Source organism: Notothenia coriiceps, unplaced genomic scaffold (assembly GCF_000735185.1).
Source record: "Notothenia coriiceps isolate Sejong01 unplaced genomic scaffold, NC01 NC01_scaffold00037493, whole genome shotgun sequence".
NCBI lineage: Eukaryota > Metazoa > Chordata > Actinopteri > Perciformes > Nototheniidae > Notothenia > Notothenia coriiceps.
The window spans coordinates 158,960-181,328 of NW_011370194.1; the positions used below are offsets into that span (position 1 = coordinate 158,960).

General features: G+C 40.0%; 3 protein-coding genes across 3 annotated transcripts in view; 2 read left to right on the forward strand and 1 right to left on the reverse strand.

The window, feature by feature from the left end:
• The window catches only part of LOC104967656 (B-cell lymphoma/leukemia 11A-like), an 8,638-nt gene extending 7,051 nt beyond the window's left edge, over positions 1–1,587 (forward strand). Inside the window, exons 2-3 of the mRNA XM_010797164.1 lie at positions 1,019–1,396; positions 1,568–1,587. Of these exons, the coding sequence (XP_010795466.1) occupies positions 1,019–1,396; positions 1,568–1,587 (398 nt within the window). The remainder of the gene's footprint in view (positions 1–1,018; positions 1,397–1,567) is intronic.
• A 967-nt stretch (positions 1,588–2,554) lies between these two features.
• klhl6 (kelch-like family member 6) lies at positions 2,555–9,630 on the reverse strand. Its single transcript, XM_010797156.1, has 7 exons — positions 9,243–9,630; positions 8,999–9,164; positions 6,984–7,433; positions 5,503–5,740; positions 4,752–4,954; positions 4,020–4,233; positions 2,555–3,400 (listed from the first exon to the last, which is right to left on the reverse strand). The coding sequence occupies exons 1-7, from the start codon at positions 9,494–9,496 to the stop codon at positions 3,114–3,116; spliced, it is 1,812 nt and encodes a 603-aa protein (XP_010795458.1). The 5' UTR covers positions 9,497–9,630; the 3' UTR covers positions 2,555–3,113.
• A 1,515-nt stretch (positions 9,631–11,145) lies between these two features.
• On the forward strand, positions 11,146–19,056 carry LOC104967649 (immunoglobulin superfamily member 3-like). Its single transcript, XM_010797157.1, has 10 exons — positions 11,146–11,297; positions 12,367–12,738; positions 12,846–13,262; positions 13,396–13,800; positions 14,279–14,647; positions 15,414–15,785; positions 15,906–16,298; positions 16,586–16,996; positions 17,470–17,862; positions 17,984–19,056. Exons 1-10 carry the CDS (start codon positions 11,225–11,227, stop codon positions 18,187–18,189), a joined length of 3,411 nt encoding a protein of 1,136 aa, XP_010795459.1. The 5' UTR covers positions 11,146–11,224; the 3' UTR covers positions 18,190–19,056.
• Positions 19,057–22,369: the final 3,313 nt, after the last annotated feature.

Below are 22,369 nucleotides of genomic sequence, written 5' to 3' on the forward strand. Positions count from 1 at the left end.
GTGTGCCTTGGCAGTCACACACACCCTCTTTGTCTAATCTTTGCAATTATTAGGGTGTCATGTTTGGAGAAGAAGAGAGGCGAAAAAGGGGAGGGGTGCGGGGGATGCGGGGTAATAAAAGTGGAGGAGCTGCAGAGACAGGCAGGCGCTCCTCTCCTCCTCTCCCAGGCATCAACATCTCTCCCTGGGTACCCGCTCACTCAGACGCCCCTAGAGTATCTGGAGCTTCAGATTTCCTCAGGGTTTTATTTTTTTAAAGAAGAGGACACATTTTCTGGTACATCAGGGTAGTATTTAAAAAAGGAAAAAAATTGAAGTTGTCCATGAGGGATTTACGTTAAGCTGAGGGACTGAGTCTCCGCCATAGGGGAGGTGGCGGGGAAGAATGTGTAATGGTTATTAATGACCGTGTCAGATCTGTGAAGAATGAGATTTACTCTCTTAACAGGACCTCGGGTTTGGCTTTATAGATTTTCTGTCTGTGGAGAATAGTGTGTTCATACTCACCTGTGATCTCCTCCAACATTTAGACATCTTTTCTCTGTCTCATTCCGAGATAACACACACACACTGAAACACATACACACGCCGGTGGTGGCTGTGGCCTCTGCTACGATACACTTTGTTTTACTGCACAAATCCCACGTGGTGAAAGCAGCCGACTAGCTATGACAGCTTAGTGTAGCAAAGGCCCTTACCGGAAACCCAGCATGCACCGAGATGAATAGCTTCCTGGCCACAAACACACACACATACATAAAGTAGCACATGCACACATTTTGAGAGTATGTGCTGCTGGGTCCCGCCCACGCAGATCTCTCCTGGATAAGCTGTGCAGGTGTTTGTCTCAGCAGAGTAGCTTTACAGAGTGCATGAAAGTGACACAATTGTGAATGCAATGATCTCGTGTAGTATGGGGGGCTGGCTCTTATCAGGTAAAACTAAACTTGCCTGTGTCTTTTTTGTCTTTCTTTAAAAAAAAAAATGTTTGTACATCTTCTTCTTTCTTTTTTCCCAGCAGTAGAGGCCAATCATGACTCAGGGGCGGGATCTCCTTCTCCGCAGCCGTCCACCCCCAGCCCTCGGAGGGTGGGCCCCGGGGAGCATGACATGCTGACCTGCGGCCAGTGCCAGACCAACTTCCCATTGGGCGATATCCTGGTTTTCATCGAGCACAAGCGCCGCCTGTGCCGAGGGCTCCGAGGGGGACCGGGGTCCTTCTCCAAGCCTGGGGAGACTGGCAGGGACAGGGGCATCTCCATCTCTCCCAGGTCGCTGGAGCTGAGCGGAAGGGCCATTCCGGTGGAAGTGGGCATCCAGGTGACCCCCAGCAGGGATGAGGATCTGGAGAGGAGGCTGACAGCGGCTAGGGGGATCTGCCCCAGCCACAGAAGAGGTATGGAGACTATAACACAAGTTCAATTACATGTTTAATTAGAACTCTTTCGTCAGTATATATGCACGTCTTAAACACACATGTATAAGAACACCTACACACACATATCTCTCACCTGTTCAAGACAGATAGCTCGCTTTAAAGAATCCTGGCTGCTTGTTATTTTGACAGTGGCCTTCAGGAGGGATTAATGTAGCCTGGGATGATTTCATTAGAGTGAGTGAGAGCCACACTGTATGTCTATTCTAAGTAAAACATCACACACACACACACGCACACACACACACACACACACACACACACACACACACACACACACACACACACACACACACACACACATGCATGCATGCAAAATCACACAGCCCAAACAAACACACACCGGCAGGCCTGAAGGACTTCTTCAGCTGAAACCAATTGTGAAAGGCGAGGAAGAAGGTGATAGAAGAGCCGCCCCCAGTGTGTGTGTGTGTGTGTGTGTGTGTGTGTGTGTGTGTGTGTGTGTGTGTGTGTGCGCTTTCGTGCGTGCGTGTAAACAACACCAGGTGCTATAAGCACACCTCTTGTTGATTTGGATATTTTTTGTCGTTTAAATGCATCATGTTTTCTCAAAAAAACATTGTTTCTATGTTAGCAACTGTCATTGCTTAGTGTGTCTTTGCAACTGTAGACTCCATTAAAACAATGTAATTATTGGTAAAGTATTGAACTCTATACCAATTCATCTTTTAAAGGCAACTGTTGTACATATTATTTTATCAGTATACAATTCAGTTTTAACAATGACTGCTGTTATATTACATTGTACTGTACCTTTTAAACCCTGGAGCCCCCCAACGTTTTTTTTTCGAGACTGTGTCTCAGGGCTTCTTAACATGAAACTGAAGATATGAACCATTTTTACCAAAACAAAACACAAGTCTCCTAAGAAGCGTCTAATGATCCCTGAGCGAAAAAATGCAAACTGACTTTGGCACAGAATTCAAGATAAAAATACCCTTATTACTTATCGTAACTCACATACAATATATCCGATTAAAACTGAGACTCCACAGATTATATAGGTATATCATCACTGAGCGATCCGAACTCGCGACAGGGGAAGCAAACACAGACATCACAACACGTACCTTTACGGAGCTTTTACGGGAGATCGTCTCAATGTAGCTGTCAATCTGATCAAAAGACGTGTTTAATGGCATTAAAACGAGAACAAATACAGGGTACTTCTTATATGTTGTACTTTGGATTCCTAAAGCTTTTAGTCTACTAACCCATCATCCAAGGGTAGTTTTCATTATAAGTAAAAATGAATTTTTGGACGGACACTATAATTTACAGTTTTTTACTATGTTCAATCAGAATTTTCTTTAAAATAAAAAAACATCTATATTGATTCTGACTTTTCTACATCCAAACTCACAGGTTTATCATTACTTTGAGAAAAAAGATTATTAATTTAACCCTTTTAGAATGGAAGATATGGTCATTTGTTCTGGGAATGTCATTTACGAGCCTGAGACCTAAAAAACAGGCTCAGAGTGGAAAAGGTTAATGATAAACATAGGGATTGACTTCTAGTATTTCAAGTCTCACACATAGAAATGAAGAACAAAGACATGCTTTAAACAATATCTTGATTTACATCATTTTGGTCACTTTCCTCTTTTCTGTCAACAACAACGTCCGTTCACAGAAGTCTTTGTCATTGGCCTTCTTAAGCAGGTGTTATTCTATGTATGTGTGTGTAGGATTTCATGAGTGTCACACTGCCGTGGTGGGACACTCCCATAGGTAAAACACACTCCTCTGTTAACACCCCTCGACCAACGTCCCAGCACATCACTGTGGAGATGACTTGGTTCTTGTTATCCCGTCCTCCGGTGATGAAGAGTTTGTTGTTGCAGGCAGCGATGGCGCAGCTCGCCCTCTCCCCCAGACGGGTCACAAGGGACCAGGAATCGGACAGAGGTGAATAGCAGTACATGGCATGCATGGCTCCACCTGGAAGCAAACAAAGACACCATATTAAAGATATATATACGCACAAATTCATTTCTCACCAATAAACCTGACAAAAACCTAATTATTGAAAAACAATTAAACTGCTCTTCTATATTTTAATGATGACATACTATACACATTACACACTAAACATAAACTTAAATAACAAGATGAAACACACTAAATTTAAAGCCAGTGGTGGAGGAAAAATTTCAATATTTTAATCACGTAAAGATAGTGATATTTCAAAGCAAAAATAGTCTGTTAGAAATAAACACGTGCCCTGAAAATGCCATTTAAGTAAAAGCATATACAATTTATTTAAAAATGTGTTGAGAATTTCAAAAACAAAAATCCCTAAAATGTTATACTAATAAATATAATTGGATTATTATGAATGTTAAATGCATGTGTACTGTAAGTAGCATTACATTGTTTTAGCTAAAGTTAATATTTACTTTTGGATGTATTGGTATTTCATGAATTTAAATGCATCATATTTAACATGCAAACAAAAATATTGGAGAGAAAAGTCAAATATATTATCAAATCAGTTTAGAATAAGCTTGTTGTGAAAAGATCCATGTCAAGTACATGTATTTAGTTACTATCCACTTACCAACTATATAGATGCATTTTTTGAATGTGACTGCATTAGTGCATTTGGTTTCGATGGGGATGGGCGCCCGCAGCTCCCAGCTGTCTGTCCCTGGTTCCCAGCACTGAACCTTATCAGTTGCCAACTTTCCATTGGGCCCTCCACCAATCACATAGATCCATCTGTCAAAGCTCGAAGCTGCGAAGGAGCTCACACCTACAGCAAGAGGTGTCACCTGCAAGCAGAACCAAACAGACGCATATAAAGAAATGTGTGAGGTATAAATAGTGTAAAATATGTAAATCATTTAACACCTTATGCATATAATAATAATAATAATAACGGTTATCGTTTAGATCTAATATTTTCAATATTTAATAAATAAATAAATTCATATTAATGATAAAGATAAATACATGATCTAATTGTGGTAATAATATACAGAAACATTGATAATTAAAACAAATGTATTAAAAATATTCTCTTTTTAGAGTGTGTTTTTGTTTCATTATATTATGTTCCAAATTATATTTCTCAAATTCTATATTTGCAAGTTCAGGAGCTGCAACCAGACCTCTAGAATCAGCATCTGTTAGCTTTAACAGCCCAAAGTCATTCTGTATTCACTTTCCAGCTGCTGATTACAAAATGTGACTCTACTGTACATAAAGGCCATTATTAGATCTGCTTAAAGGAACAGTTGCTGTAATTTTACACAAAAACACCCCTTTTATAAAAGTCCTGTATGTTTACCTGTGTCCAGCGATTGTGAAAGGGATCATAAGCCTCTACACTATCAAGCCTCTGAACTCCTTCGAATCCCCCCAGTGCGTAAACCTTCCCTCCATGAACGGCCATCTTGTGTCTCCAGCGCCCTGTGGTCAGGGGCTCGATCTGGATCCACTTGTCCAGGGCGCCATTATATTTCCAAACATCATTTTGTGTCTCTTTACCTCCTGCAATTGGAAACATTAGAGACAACTGTCATACAACATTGATGTTTCGCTGAATTATGGCTCTAAATGTGCTCTTTTAGACCACAGACCTTTCACACTGATCTAAAATGCCGTGACCTACAGTAGTCTGAACTCAGAATCACAGTGTACAAGTTTCTGAACGGTTAAAATTACCCCGGCTGGGGCGTCAGTTCCTGAGTTTGGAAACACATCAACCCTCTACAACTGTAACGGCAGACTAAACCACATCTTCCTGTTGTTCTGTTCAGCTCTACTTTTCTCACTGACTTAGCCATCAGATTCTTTGAATAACAGAAGCCTAGCACCATTCACAACAAACTGCTAACAAAATGAAGATGCAAAAGAGAATAACACTTTAGGTTTTAGTTATAACTTTTTAAAAAGAAAACATAACTTGGCACATAAATTCTCAGTAGAGGGAGAACATTTTCACTTTCATCTGCACTGAAGGGAATTTCCTACACATGTCACAGTAACTAAGCCTTTCCATAAAAATAACAATAAATGCAACATGCGACCTCTCTCACCAGATATGTACACTTCATTGCGAAAGGTGATGCATGCAAACTCCACCCATTTCTTATTTTGTGATTCGTCCTCCATCTCTGTGATTGGCAGCTTGGCTACCTCCAGCCTGCTGCGCCTGAGGGGGTCCAGACAGGTGACCGTCGAAATAAAGCGTTCATCTTTAGTGCAGCCTCCAATGATCAGGAAAACCTCGGACAGATAGTGCTGCACACGAGGTTTGGTTCGTTCAGAGACCACCTAAGATGTCAAACATGTAAAAAGCACATTAAACTATAAAACAATGAAACACAGCAGTAGTTATTCAGTGTTTCCCATACATTGCGGGCCGCCACAATTAAATATCGTCTGCCACAAATGGATCTCATAAAAAAAAAAAATTATTATTATAATTTTTTTTTTTTTTGGTAGTCTAATGGATTGTGAGGTGGGCTGATGATCGGAAGGTTGCGAGTTCAAATCCTGGCTGGAACACCACTACTAGTGTGCCCTTGAGTAAGGCACTTAGCCCTCGGTTAGTCCAGGGAGAATGTCCCTGTAATTGGTCATTGTAAATCGCTTTGGAATAAGGCGTCTGCAAAATGCCTGAATTGTAAATTGTAAATGATATTTTTGGGAGAATAAACCCCACGGATCCTCAACTCCGGTGTGTTTCACTCATTAACAACGCAACCCAGAGCAACAATATCGTTGTCTACAGTAGCCATGAACTCGCATGTATTATCTTATTTGAGGGGGGGTGGATGCATGGACCACCCGAATAGGTTAAGGAGCCTTTGGCTTTTCTTGCCGGGGGGGGTGCGTGTTTTTTATAATTATTTATATTTATTTATCGTTTTTAATTATAGTGAAACTATCCTTGGATGATGGGTTAGTAGACTAAAAGCTTTAGGAATTCCAAAGTACAACATATAATAAGTAACCCTGTATCAAGATTNGGACCACCCGAATAGGTTAAGGAGCCTTTGGCTTTTCTTGCCGGGGGGGGGTGGGCGGGTGCGGTGCGGTGCCCCCACAAATAGAATCAAATTCTGTGGGAAACACTGTTTATCACAAAATGATTGTTTCTTTCAGTGTTAGTATTTGACAGCTCCAGAATCTTGCACTAATGTACATTCCCAAAGATATTGAAGTGAATGTTATTTTGTATATTGATTGTTATGTTTTTATCTTAATGTGTGCATATGTATAAATGTGTCTGTTGATTGTGTATAGGACATACATATTTTATACATATTTGTATATATATTTGTATTTTTGTAAAATACATTGTGGGAAACGGTATTTCGATCTCTGTCTGTACACACAAACTGAAAGATTGACAAAACAGTTGACTTTGACTTTTTGACTTTGACTCTTCTCACTGGTGGACAAAGTGATGTTCCTAAAAAGGCCTAGCCCTACTAGCATTTTATTAAGAAATGATGACACAACAACAACAACAACAACAACAACACATTTGTGGTCCTTCCTGTGTACTGACCTCGCTGCCAGAGAGGTGATAGATGCGGGCCTCTTGCAGCAAAGGAAAAGCCTCACTGCAGCGGCGAATCAGTTCATCTGACTCAACTCTTTCTACAAAGTAAGCAGGCTCCAACAGAGGCAGTCGCACATGTGAGAGCAACCTGACCAGTAAAGGATAGCGTTCATCCTGCTGGGCTCTCACCCAGTGCATGAGAGCTTCAAAAACACACTCCTCACACTTCACGTCAAGGTCATCCCTCTGCAGGACAGCCTCCAGCGAATCAGCCGGCAGCTCCAGGAAGTCCTGCTGCTGGACTACCTGGGAGAACTGAGTGGTGATGAAGTCCTGAGCACTCGTCGTCAAGGCCGGCAAGGCATGGCTATCAGCAAGATTCAGGATCCCAATGCAACTCTCCAGGTGCAGGGACTTGCTCAGAAAGCCAGCACAGGCCTCCACAACTCGTAGGAACTAAAAATGACAGCGTAGGCGTTAGAACTTTTAAGATGGATCTTTTGAAATGACTCTGATGTACACGTTCAGTGTTTCTAAAAGATGTCAGCGATAAAAAGATTAAACCACATTTCAAAGAATTTTGAACCGCACTAGAATTTCAAAAGAGTTGTGCAAAAGGAAACATGATAACAGGAACATGGTTCTAGAAACCTAAAAGTTGACGAGGGCCATAACATGTTTTCTCGAACTAACTCAAGATAAAAAATGCTATGTGCGCCTCAATGTTGCAATATTTTATTTATTTTGTATTCTACTTTTTTGTTGTTGTAATCTAATCATTTTAACATTTTACTGTGTTGCATTTACCAATAATAACATTGTTACCCAATTTAAAAAAAAGTGCTTCATAAAGTGATTTATGTTTGTATGAATTTGTGTATGTACATATGTATATATATATAAATATATAGAGACCATTCTCCTAACTTGCCTGTATATATTATATGAATGATTATATAAATTAGGGAAGGTTTAAGTATACATTGATATTGTATGTTAACATATTAAGATGTTAAAAAAAACAAAAAACAAAGGGAGAAGGGGTCGGATTAAATAAGTGTAAACTTCTTCCGACCCCTTTTCGGACGTGTAATTAGCAAAAGCTTTTTTGCTTATTGATATCAGACAATGATACTACAGATTATTCAATTATTAATTAAATATTTCGTTTTGTTATTGCATTCATTTGTATAGTACTGTATCAATAAATAAACTAAACTAAACTAAACTTATTATTATTAAATGCATATCCCCAAATGTATCCTAAATGTTAATTTAATTCTAAACTAAATAAATTGCAACCCTAAAATAAACAAAACATGCAAGTAACAACAAGATAGCTTTTTTATTATTATTTCCGAAAATTCAAATTACTCGCCACAAAAATAGAAGTATAAAAACACAAACATGTGCCTCCCCCCCTCTGAGTGGCACAGCTGTGTGGTTAATTTAAGCTTGTATGGAAAACTGATCCAAAGTGTAAACAACAGTGCAACTTTCACTTCCCTCTTTCTCTCAATTCTTACTTAGTCAGATGTTTGTTCCAATGAATTGTGGAAAAGGTGAGGTGATGAAAACCATTTGAGGTTCTGCATGCGTTCTGCGTCTTTTTCTAGTCTCTGAGTCTTTCTAAATGTAAATAAATGTGTTTTCTGCATCACTTGCATATCATTGTTTGACACAATAAAAGTGCCATCTATATTGTATTAAAAGTAAACTGTTGGGTTTGAACTTTGAATACTGCTAATTTTAGTTTTTGCTTCCAGTGAAGAAAAGCATTATCATGCGTTTGATCAATGTGACATACATGAGAACGTGTTACCCATCTGATAAAACTTCTTCACACCACATTGGCCGTCAAAAATGTGTCAAGATTAAAAGGAAATGTTTTTCTTAGCAGGTTTATTTATGTTCTGAGGATATGTTTATCATCTCATATCTTTATAGGATAAGAAGATTTGGAAGTCAATGAATTTACGTAAAGGCATGTCATTAATTTATATAGTAAGTAATTGTTTCACCTGAAATTGACTGGCAGCCTCTAGTATTCGCTGGACATTGGAGTGTGTGAGGAGGGCCCGGCTGGTGTAGGTATACTCCAGGAGAGACTGCATCGTCCCACTGTCCAAACCCTTTATTTCCACACACTCCTCATGGCTCTCTTTTAGACCATTGCAAAACATAGCCCTACAGAAATAAAGCATGAATTCAGTCACACTAGCAGTGCCGTCACAGTGGAGTTAGACAGTACTGGTTTTATTTTACCTGAAGTAATGACTGGCAGCAGCAAGTATGGCTCTATGACAAGGGAAGTCATGTCCCTGAACACGCAGCACCACATCGGTCAGTTCTCTGTTCACTCGTAGGGTCTCCATCCCTCTCTGCAGCTCCACAGGTAGACCTCCATCTTCCCAACGTAACTCAGTTGAGCCCGTCTGACTGTTTTCCCCCTGGACTCGGCTGGCCTCATCAACAAGTAGCAAAGGACAGTCTGTAGTCCTTTCCAGTGTCTCACTCATCTTTTATGCCAGAAGCCCCTAAGAAACTCAGAAGAACAGCTACTTGAGTTGCCCCTGCACTATAATAAAAGACCTCTACGGTTTACAGTTGAAACAGTTGTGTCGCTGTGGATCTGTTTTTTCCTGTACTCTTCATACTTCCTATTTCTGTTCTGTGAGCAACATGCACAACTTGCATGTTTGTAGACACTTCCTCTTCTTGCGCTGAGCACATTTCCCCTAAGTTACACAATATTTTACTCAGAAGCCACAGACGCCAGGTCTCTTCCAAAGGATTGCACCGAATATAGAATACTGCAAATAACACTCAGCGTCTTAACCGAAGGGAATAAACTGTCATTGCAGCATGACACAGTTTATAAAGTTTCTTAGTTTTGACTGAAGTTATAAACCAGTCAGAATATAGGTCTTGGAAAAAGGTTCAAATCTGTTTAATCAGGTAAAAAAAAAAAGACATAAAATGGTGTACCATGTGTTAATTGCATGCATATGTATTATATTAAAGAGGGCTATACAACCAATATACTCTAATGTATTGGCTACTGCACTGACACTGCTGTACTTCTAATGCACAAATAGTTCCACAGTTCTATGAAATGCAAGTTATACTAGTTGAGCACCCTATATTATACATTGGGTTTTATAAATAAAAAAAATAAAAATGTATGCCATAGATGTAACTTATAGCTTCTTCATCTGTTTTCCTTTCCTCTAAGTCTGTCTGTACTACTGACTCCTCTCAGATCAATAAAGGACTCTAGTATAATATCTTTACCTCCTATGAACCGATAGTCTACAGCATGTGTTGACACTATCAAAGCAATAGCTCAGACTAGATGGTGAAATTAGAATATGACCGACAGCTCTGCAGCAGAAATGCAGGATTTCATCTTCTCCACTAAGTGGCACTATTGCCTCGTTGGTCTGCAGTACCGTTCAAACACAATCTGAAGTTATTTCATGTTTAAATGTTTGGCGAAATAGGCCAAACTTGGATCCAAGCTGTTTCCTAGCAACGCAAATTCAAACAATTTACCCTTTATCTTCCACAATGTTTAATGATCGGATTATCATATTGTTAATCATGTAAATTCATAATTTGGGAACCGTATATTTTATTCTGAAATATGTATTTACATTTGTTTTGCTGTAGCTCGTTCTTAGCCCTAAAACTTGAGACATGGAGGGGTGTCGATGTCTGCAGACAGAGTGAATCACCTAACGTCACAAGATTCACTTCCCATTATTTGCGGTAAGAATAAGGTCAAATTAGCACTCACCATGATTTCTCTCAGTCTGTTTAAGGCGTATTTTTGTCCAATTGGTTTTGTAGCCAAGCAAATTTGATGCTGGTGTCAAACTGTGATGTAGCCTACATGAGCCCAAACGAGGACAATGTGCTTTTTCAAATGAGTGTGTAACCCACATTAAATCCTGAGTAGAACAAAGCTCATTTGTGGGTGTGTGCTTTTTATTTGTTTGTTTTTAAACACTCCACCACACAATACCTGCACGGTCATGAGACATTATATTATCACTAATAGATCTACAAGAACATCTGCAACGCAACTGTGTGCAGGAAATATGTCAGACTTCCTCTTAGTGTACCTTCAGTACAGGAAGCATCAACCACTTGTCTCAGCACAGACACATGTATTCTCTCACGAGAGACTGACTGACTCAGGGCTCATGGTGTGAACACTGTGCTACAACTGAGGCAGATTCAGGATGAAGTGTTCCCAGAAAACTTGTTTGAGGGCCAATGACTTGCTCTTGTGTCTGGGACTACTTCTGCACTGTGGTAAGTAGGCTAGTACATTGAATACCTGCAGTTGGATTTCATTCTGGACAGTGATCATGATGTGTGAAATGATGGTAGTCTAACAGTAATAAAACAGAAAATAAAATAAATAGTCATTTAAAGAAAGGAGCCTATATTATGTCCATTTTGAGTAAAATACTAATAAGTAAGAATAAATAAATACTAATAAGTAGGAAGAAAGAAAAGAACCACCAAACCATATGAAGCTAAATCCTCCTGATCATTCTAACATACTCACTAGGATTTGTGTTACTTATTTTAACACGAAAAATTGCATTTACAGATATTTTGTGTGGCTGAACTCAATTACTCATAATTGTTAAATAACTTTTCTTATATCTGCCTATTCATATAATTTTATTGAAGCAGGTTAATACATTACTATCAAATCACTTGAGTCTGGAGAAGCGGCAACAATTACTTCCTTTATTATAGTTACAAATAAATGTCCTTTAAGAGTGGGTTCCCACTATTTGCAGGCATTGCATGTTCAATGATTATTATAACCTACTTTACACTCTGGTCTCAAAAAGGTTTGACTTCCTGCAATGTGGAAAGCAACTTAAAGGCAACAATGTGTTTCTTCACATACCTATGCAATACAAAAAACAAAGGTTGCGAAGCTAACAAAGTTGGAGTTGAAAATAAAACATTGGTTTATGAGAGTATTGTATTGATATTATTTTTTATGATAATTATTATTAAATAGGGTCTGATAGTGCTCCGGTTGTTAATATCATCTTTATGTAGGACTGAGAATTATACCGAACATAATTTGGCACTACCTAAGTAATGTTGACATGATATTCTACCTGCACCTGTCTATTCATTTATGTATTTCTTTTTTCCTTGTTCTTTTTTGTTAGTATTGTTTTGATTGATTTTGATGGTGTTCTTTGTCTTGCCTCTTTTTTTAAAAGCAATATAAAATGTCATTACAAATAACAAAAGGTTAGACCCTGTAACATAGCACACTTATAAAACAGACTGACACTGTAAGTGGCAGTAACTCAAATCTGTATCTGTGTTTTGTCTGTGCATCAAATAGGGGAAGCAAAAGTGAACACCGAAGCGCAGGCTGGGCCTCTGTATCGTGTGGTGGGCTCTGAACTCTCCATCTCTTGCAATGTGAGTGGCTTCACAGATGATAGCATTACTAAAGAAATTCAATTCCGTGTGAAGAAGCCTGCAAAAGCAATCGAAATCAACATCATCAGCACCGGAGACCTAGATTTCAGCTATTCGGTGTATAAATCACGCGTGAGGAGCGACGAAATTACTCTGAAACATGAAAATCCAAACTCAGTATTCTTTAAGATACAACGACTAGAGAAAGGTGATGAAGGGGAATATGAATGCTCTGTAGTCAACCATGAAGCTAATTATGATGGAAGATACAGTGTTAAGACAACAGTGAAAGGTAAGTGGACTTTTGAATGTAAGAATCTTACTACAGCGCAGTAAACTAAGATGGCAAAAGTATATGACTTTCCTTTCTTTCTCTCTGCTTCTGATGTGGTCCCATAGTGATTGACAACTCCCTTAGTGTTTCATCACCTGCCTCCCCCCCCACACTGAGCTATAATGAGGGTGATGCTCTCACTTTAACATGCCAGGCATCCAGCAACACCATCCAGCACACCCATCTGTCTTTTGCCTGGTATCTCCACAAAGACGGTGAGGATCGTAAGCCTATCATTTCTCTGGGTAGAGATTTCACACTGAGCCCAGGTTCGGGTTTTGAAGGGCGCTACCAAGCTGGACACATAAGGTTAGATAAATTGGGGGAGACCACATACAAGCTAAACATGGCTCAGCTCAAACTGTCAGACCAAGGCAGGATCTACTGCCAAGCTCAGGAGTGGATTCAAGAATCTGACCAATCCTGGTATTCCATCGCAGAGAAAGCTGCAAAGGAAACTACCCTGAATGTCAAAGCCAGAGGTAAGAATCATGAAAATGAAATATTTGGGTTGACGTATTCACTAAACTCTTTCTCTTTTATGCCATTGTGGAATCATGGCAGGATGTTTGTTACTGTGGTTGTCTCACTCTGGTTATTCTTTGCTTCCGGTAGAAGTCCTGCCAGACACGTCGTCTCTGGCGGTGAGTATTTCTGCACAGGCGGTGACTCTGCAAAAGGGGCAAGAGCTGTCACTGTCCTGCAATGTTGACACGCAGAACCTCAATGAAAGGTTCTTCTCTGTAGCCTGGCTCAGAGGAAATGTTGAGCTGGTCCGCATTGACCCTACAGGCATTCAGTCTGTGGGGCCCCAGTACAGTGGGCGAGTGAAAGAAGGAGAGCTCAGAGCATCTCGGATAGGGGACAGAGATTACCTTCTCATATTGCAGCACGTCAGAACCGAGGACCAAGGCCAGTATATCTGCAGAGCATGGCTCCAGGACAGAGGTCCAGATGGTGCCTTTACACAGGGAGCTCCCCAGGACTCCAGCTCTCAGGAGATCAGCATCTTAACCACAGGTCAGTCTAAGACACACATATACATAGACTTTGGGCGGGCCGCCCAGGTATATTAACGTCCGCCAAAGTATATTACGCAACCCATTTAGGTCCGCGAGCACGACGCCATCTGCGATCGATTAACTAGTGGACAATGATCCCTCGCTCTACCTCTCCTGTACCTGTTCGTTCTGCTATCGCGTGAAGGGCCTGCTTTATGCGCTCCGCAGTAACCCCGCTGTGAGACTCTGACGAACAGTTTGTGATCGTGCTCCACTAGCACCCCCACAAACATTTATATACACAAACATTTATATAGACAGGGTTTAATTTTATTCAGGATGTACCTTGGATTTTAAGATATATAATCTTTATTTTATCAAGTTATTATTACTATTAATGAGATAATACATGATTATTTTAATAATAAAGTTACTATGTTTTCTTATTATCTTCTTCAACACAATCACTAACTATCTTTTGCTTTGCCTTATCACAGAAAGTGGGTTCTCAGTTGAAATGGAAAACACTGTGGGTGTTAACGAAGGTTATGGGCTGATGCTCACCTGTAAAGTGCATGGGGTCACAGGTCAACTCTCTGTCACCTGGCAGCGCAAACCGACATCCACATCAGCGGCCATTTTCACCAAAGTCATTAGTCTAAGTCAGGAGGGTGTCGTGGAAAAAGCGGAGTTCATGAGTCACAAAGTAAATGCAACGCGTTCTGCGGCTGGCACCTTCATCCTTGAGCTTGATGAGGTCAGACCTTCTGATGCAGGAGTCTACGAGTGTGCTGTGTCTGAGTGGGAAAGCAACAGCAAGACCAACAGCCAATCACAGACGACCACTGTGACAGTGGTTCCTTCGGGTAAGACGTGGCTCTCTCTGTGTGGTACAAATTATTCAAGAAAAATGTATGATGAAACCGTTATATTGACACTCCAGGTTCCTCTTATGACATAGATTGTCTGATTACCTGTTTGAAAACATAATCAGTGATTTTCAACAAACCTTGATTACCTTCTAACCAACAGTTCAGTTATGAGTCCAATAATCTTTCTTATCTCTTTCAGAAGTATGTTTAGCCCAACATCTTTCGCATGCAAGAAATATCAATGTCATTTGAAGAAATGTACTGAGCACAATCTTGCTCCACATAACACTATCCCTTTTAGAACTGCAATGTCTTCCTATTGCGTCACCTCAGGAAACATTTTCACATACCTTGACATTTGCAAAGTCATGAGGAAAACTGTTTAAGGTTTTAAACAGAACACACTGTGCACTTTAACCCCCTTTAAGAAAAGAAAACACATGGATATTTTATGTTCTGCTGAACACTACATGCTCTATGATGTAATGAATATAGCAGGTTTCACTTCAAGGGCTTTAACATGCATTTGCTGAGTAGACTTTAAAGTACCTCACTGCATACCGTATTTGCATATAATATGCATTTTTGTTTTAGAACTGAAAATTATACCATAATGTTGTGCGAATTACAATAACTGAACGAGACGGACAGTATGTTGGAAATGTCATTTACACACACCTCTTGTTTACTTTAAACACTCATGACCGCATGACAATTGTATGATCATCAACTTCTGCTTTTTTATTTTCCAACGTTACAGAATCTTTTGTGAAAGTGTCACTGATAAGTCGCAACAACAATGTGACTGTGGGAGAAAATGTGGAGTTGATGTGCCTGGTCAAAGGGCCACCTGTACCAATTACACTGGCTTGGAGCCTGCAGCGTGATGCCTCAACCATAGATAACATCCTGACAATGTACTATGATGGTGCCATCAGCTGGTCTGGAGACCAGAGCCGCTACCAGCTGAAAGTAAAGAAACAAAAGAATGTAGTCTTTCACTATTTGCTCATCAACGGTGTGAGCCAAAGTGAGGTGGGAATCTACCAGTGTAGAGTTTCTGTTTTCCTGGATAATGCATATAAGAAGCTGCCTCTATCCAACCTGGTGGCTATTTCGGTGCTGAACCCAAGTAAGCTGACCTTTTGTATGCTACACATATTAAGGGCTATTTTGGATTAAAGCTGCATTGTGCATTTCATTTATTTAAGTTTCTAACCATGTATGACTTATATTTCCCTCTTTGTCCTAGCGAGCAAACTTGATCTGACGCCAACCCCTGCCTTGACAGAAAACATCAACACTGACATCAAAATAAAATGCTCAGTCAACTCAAAACCCTCTGCTCCCACTCACTATGCAGTCACCTGGCTACTGCAGAAGCAGGCAGAAAGTACGATGATTATGAAATCAGACAGGGATGCTCTAGTTACATTCGGACCAAATGTACAACCGAGCCACAGTCAGCGAATCAGCATGAAGCGCACTCAAGGCCCCAGTTTTGAGTTAAATATTCGGCAAGCTCGAATTTCAGACAATGGTTCATATGTCTGTGAGGTGGTGGAGTGGCTTCAAGATCCTCATGGTGACTGGTATCAGCTCTCACCAGTTTCCAAAACCACAGAGCTCACAGTTATTGAGCCTGGTAAGTTTGTATTCACATACATGAAGTCCTTACAATTTGCCTAGGAAACCCATTTTTCCCAACACGTTTGATATAAACAATGTTATAGTATATATAGTGTTTCTATAGAACTCTATACTGTATGGTCTGTCAAAGTTCAAAGCTTACCATATTTCAAATGACAGATTTCCATATTTATCTATTTCTATTTGTCATTTGCTGGATGGATGGATGGATGAATGGATGAATGGATAGATAGCATTTCTTAATTTACAATTTCTTTTTCTGTGCTTACTCTAATTCTCCAGCCAATGACCTTCAATTAGAAAAGAAAGAGCAGTGGTTGACTGCCAGGGAGGGAGACGAAGTGGAGCTGAAGTGTAACATCATCTCAGGTGCATCCAGTCCATCTTTTTTCTACAAAGTTACTTGGCTATACACCGGACACGGTTCTTCGGTCCGCAGCCCCCTGGTGGAGCTTGACCACAAAGGCCTGCTGAGTTACCCAGGGAACCAGGAGCTCAGAGGACTGCAGGGGCGGCTTCATTTCTCCAGACCCACCCAGAGAAGCTTTTATCTGAGAATAAAGAGGGCCCATGAGGAGGATAATGGTACCTACCAGTGTCAGGTGGAGCAATACCAGCTGGATCAGGAAGGTCACTGGCAGCAAAAGGCCTCTGACAGCGCTGGCCCCATCTTGCTGACTGTGAATGTTACAGGTATGATCTCGTGATTTAAAGGATTTTGTAGGCATGATTTTAAATGTGGCTATTCCTTTTAGGGTGTGTAATGAAACAGTTTGACCATTTTGGTAAACAACATTGTTGGCTTTTTTATCAAGGCAAGAAAAAGCAAATGATCCTATAAAGCACAAATATTGAGCTATTCCCATAATACATGCAGTCAATAATACATTATAATGTCTTATAATGGTGTGTTTGTTTGTCTGCTTGCGTTTGTCTGGTGGGATTGTTCTGTTCTCAGCAGAATAACCACTTCTCTAATCGCTGTCATGTGTTTTGCGCCAGTATGTTTTTTATGGTTTTGTGTTTCTGCCCTTACTTAAGCTTCTTCAATGTCTGTCCGTGCATTTAGGAATTTAAATTTATATTAGTGATATTGATGGATTGGCCTGGTCAAACTAGAGTTGAATAAACTGTGTACTATTTTTTATCTCTGTGCTTTTTGACAGACATCAACCTGTCTGTTGTGGAGGAAGAACGGGATTTGAATCTGACCAGATCCCAGAATTTCACAATCCCTTGTCATATCACCAAACAATCCAGCAATGAATCTGAGCTCCAGGTCACATGGTTTTGGCAGAAAGAGTCACAAACGGAACAACGCCCCATATTCACAATTTACCGTAACGCCACCCTACAAGACAGGCTTGGGAAGGGTGATAAGCTAAGATTTGGCCACCCTTTGCCAAAACAATTCAGCCTTACAGTCTCAAAGACAAGCCCTGAAGATAGTGGCCTGTATTTCTGTGAGGTAGAAGAGTGGCTCCTATCTCTTTCTCTTGGGTGGAGAAAGGTTGCTGTGGAAAAGTCAGGACATTTGACTGTTCATTTCTATGATGAAGGTAAGCACATCATAACGTGACTAGTAGTATCTTTCAGCAAATTCCATTGTTTGGAAATCATGGTAAGTCATGCATTACGTGGATGCAAGTCAAGTTTTTTATTTTGTCCACTTCTTTGCAGGATTCGTTAAAGCCATCTCCGAGCCAGAATGCAAGTCTGATATCTGGATGGGGATGCTCATAGTTACTGTCATCTGCTCAATGTTGGTCATAGTCCTACTGGTGCTGAAGACATGCCGGAGCAAGGTCTCAGGAGGAAATAAGTCTGGTGAAAATCTGTGGGCTGAGCAACACGCTCTTAACACCAAACCCATTGCAGACGATTGAAGCTCAAAGATCAGAGGAGAAAAAGAGAGAAAAAAACGCATGCACTGATATTCTTGTGTAATGTAATACATGCAATGTTTTATAAGTCAAACATTTTCACTGTATTTACAGCATTTTTTATTATGTTTTATTTAATAATTATTTGTTAAATAATTCTTTTGATAATAGTCAATACACGTTTTTTGAAATGTTCTTACTGCCTTTATGAATTCTTGAATGTATTCATGATAATTAATAAGGCACTTTTCCTTTTGCAGCTAAAACATCTTTGCATAATCACCAGCTTCTTACTGCCTGCAATGGACACTTGAGCTAGGCAGGAGATCAACTTTGTGGCTTTACACCTACAAAGCAACATACCGTGAATGACAGATTCCTTTTTATGTAACATCGTTCAGGCAGCTTGATACTATGTCTTTGATGGGGAGAAGTCAGAGCATAGCATGTCTAAGGGAGCAGCTAAGCAGACGAAATGTGTTTTTTTCTGAAAGCATGACGGGCAATGACAGTGATCTGTAGTTCTGCAAAAGCACAGGATGCCTCTGTGGTCTGAGAAACTGCTGAGATGCAAGTGTGACAGGATTTGAATAGACAAGTCACAGTTTGAGGTTAATTTCATGCAATTGAAGTGCATATCAGCCATACAACATTTACATGTGATTCTGAATGCACAATACAACTTATATAGATGAGACGTGGAAGTTGTATGTTTTGACTGTGTTTCAAGGAGTCTGCGCTTCCTGAATATGTGTTTGTGTGTAGAGTCTGTGCAAACAGCGCTTGTTGATTTTTGTTTGTTTTGGCTGGCCCAATCACATTGGATTTTTAATTAAACATTTACTATGAGATGAAAAATCTGACTTTCAAGAATGTGTCAAGGTTTTTCCCATCTGTAATGGTTGAGCAAAATATGAATTGTGCCTTTTCTCATGGTCCCACAATGTAGGACAACACGGCAGATCAAACATTTTAAATATAAAACCCGAGCATTTTACCTAAAAGGTCTAGTCTTGATTAGCCATGTAACTATCCTAACATCATCTTAGCATTTCTTAATTATAGAAGACCAGACTGAAGGTAAACGCCACCTAAACAGGCAAGGTGTAGTTCAGCATTTTTCCTACATAGCATGTATTATGGTAAGTATATGCTAAATAATACATTAAAGTCAGCCCAACATAAAAACATGTCTCACTGTCTAACTACTCACAAGCTGGATTGTACTTTTTTATGTTTGCACATGAATGCCTGTCAGTTTTAGAACGTCTGCAGTTGCTGCATTTTAACAGATGTCCCTACTCCACAAAATTGGAAGCTGAAGAGTAATCAAATCAAAACTAACGGAGAGGAAAGTAGAGTCTCTCGGTTTTGCTCTGTCTCTCTTTCTCCCTGCATCAGCCCTATCAATGTTTAACACCCCATCTGTGTGAGAGACAAGAATAGGATACAATCCTTGCTATTACTTTTGTGGAAACATGCAAAGATACCATATTTCCTAAGACATTTAGGGTTGTTATGTAGGCCTACAATGTAAGGTTAAACTAAAAGTGTTTTTCTAAAAGATGTGAGAGACAAAAAGTACAAGAGGACCTTCAAGAAAAGCTGTAGACGTCTCAGCCCTACAGAGATGATGTAGCTTTGACTTTCGTCTGAAATTATACCAGTCCTTCACAGTCTGGTGGACTGGCTCCTTCTTACATCCTCTCTCTTAACTTTACAGTAATTCCACTGCCTTGTGTTTCCATGGCAATGCCTGTCAGAGAAAACGAAGAAACATTGAATTCGAGAGGCAAATCAATGCTTGTATCTATGCAACAAAGAGTATATTTAACGGGGACAAACTTCACTGCACAATGGCAGCCAGGCTAGAACTCCCTAGTCTTTATAAAGTGTGAACTTTAACGTATTCTACAGTGATTCTTGTTTTGACTTTAGATGCAATGCATTAAGAGCAATTCCTAATTTATAATCCCTCTATTTCCCAATATCCCAAACTTATAGCTGCTAAAAGATTATGGTTCCCAGTTTGCCAGCATGGATTGTGTGAGCCGGATATCTCTTTTGCTATGATCTCATTCCAGATCTGATTTGGCATCAACTTTATGCTTTGTCCTTCATGTTCAATGAATGGATTAGATTTACAGAAATCATGTAGCAATTGTTCCATAACAAATTGAGCTACAGGGGCATTTCATTACAAGTGCACACACTTAAACAGTGGTGTACCTACTTCTCAAGGGAAAACTGTATCCCTGACTTTTAAATGTGTTAAAACTACTCCTATAGAAGGTATACCATCTTGAATGCAATATTACAGTTATCTGGAGTATGAAGGTCACTAATCCAAAAGCGAATTGAAACTTCAATTGGTATTCGCATTGACTCATTCCATTAAGGTTTTCAGTGCAGGACCCAGGCATAAGCATTGTGTATCTGTTTTATTGTGGCAAGGTGCCCTCCTTAAGGTCTTTAGTTTCAACTGTCGATTAGTGATCCTCAAACTTTTCTTTTTGTACCACCGGATAAAGACATTTAGCTTTGAATTAAAGCTTCTGGGCAACTTCTGGATGAATTGCCAAATAAATCCTAACAACTTTCATGAGCCCCTGGCTTTTCCTCTAGTGCCAACATGAGGATAATAATCTTGGGATAACTACATAATTGAATGGTTTGCTCTGAAATAAGGTACAGAAATGTTCCCTTCAAAAAACTTCAAAACTTTTGTTAAATCCTATGACTGTTTATGTAGTACTATAGTCAAAATTTTAGTATCAACGAATTTCTTTGGCTTGATAACTCAAGGAAAAAATATGTTAGCATGCTGCTAACACTAAGATGATCAATATAGTCATGCATGCTAGCTTTGACTGCTGTCGGCTTTGTGCATGTATGTTCACAAAAACACACAGACAGCTCAACTTTAGCCCTGTTCCCTCCTGAAAAAGAGGATAATGTGTCCTGGCAGGGTTTGGGTTGACATGAGGGGAGAGACACACTCCAACCACCATCTGCACAAATTACGCAACGTCTCTCTTGAATTCTAAAAGTCTTTTCTGAAGCACTTTTTGCCTCCACTCACCTCAGCTCACTGAATCTCTCTTCAACTCCTCTCTCTCGTGACCCTGTTTTGCCTTTGATATTCCCCTTTCTCACAAGCTGAGGATACTGGCCTGACAGAAGTGCCTTCTTTTCTTCTCTTGAATCAAGAGCTACATGCTTTTATTCTCTCTCGTCTCTCCACATCAGTCTTATAAAATCCGTCACCACTAGAGGGAGCTATGGTCACCCAAGAGGGCAGAGGCCTTTAGCGGTCAACAGGTTACCAAAAACGGTGAGTCAATGTGCTTGTCATGGCAGCACCCACTATGATAATCTGAGATGTGGAAATTGTATATGTTTTTCTCTGCCTTCATTTGCTCAGATCAAGTTTTTGAATGTAAATGTGAGGCAATATGACACACAGTTTGACATCCAGGTGGAGCGGCTGGAAGTCATCTTGATGTCTCAGAGGTCGTGAAGGTGAGAGGGTGAGAGGGTGACACCCAAGACGACACATTGTCAACCTGAATATAGCAGCATTTTTGGAAAAGTCGAAGCCAACCGAGAACAAGTGACAGCCACTGCCTCTTGATGCAAACACAAAGAGAGAATTACCTCATTTATCCAAGCACCCGAACACACACATAGACACACAAACTGTATACAACTCTCTTAGCTGTCTGCCTTTTTTGTTGAAGGCTGATTGTTATCCCCTGAGACAGTGTTGGATGGTAGAAGGAGCTTGAGAGTCCAAAATAAAAACAGCTTAAATGGTGCAATATGAAGTAATAGCCTGTTCTGCGCCCTGTCAAGGGAGCTCTCAACAAACTCAGAGCTATTCTCTTTTTTCTTTCAGCTGTTGTCTCACACTCTGGAACTGCACAGATGAAAATCCTGCTTTATCTGTGTTATGATAATTGTACTTAAAGATATGTATGTACGTTTCTTTCATGTTTGTGTGCTGTGTGTGCGTTTTTTATGCTGTCGCTGCTACCTTTTAATCATATTTGTTTTGTTTCTGCACTGGCGGAAGATACACAAAACTGAAAGGATGATGTCAAGTTCATGTTTCAAAATGAAATCAATTCTGCTTTTTGTTGTTTTGTTTTGATAATATTGCACGGTCAGGCACATGAATAAA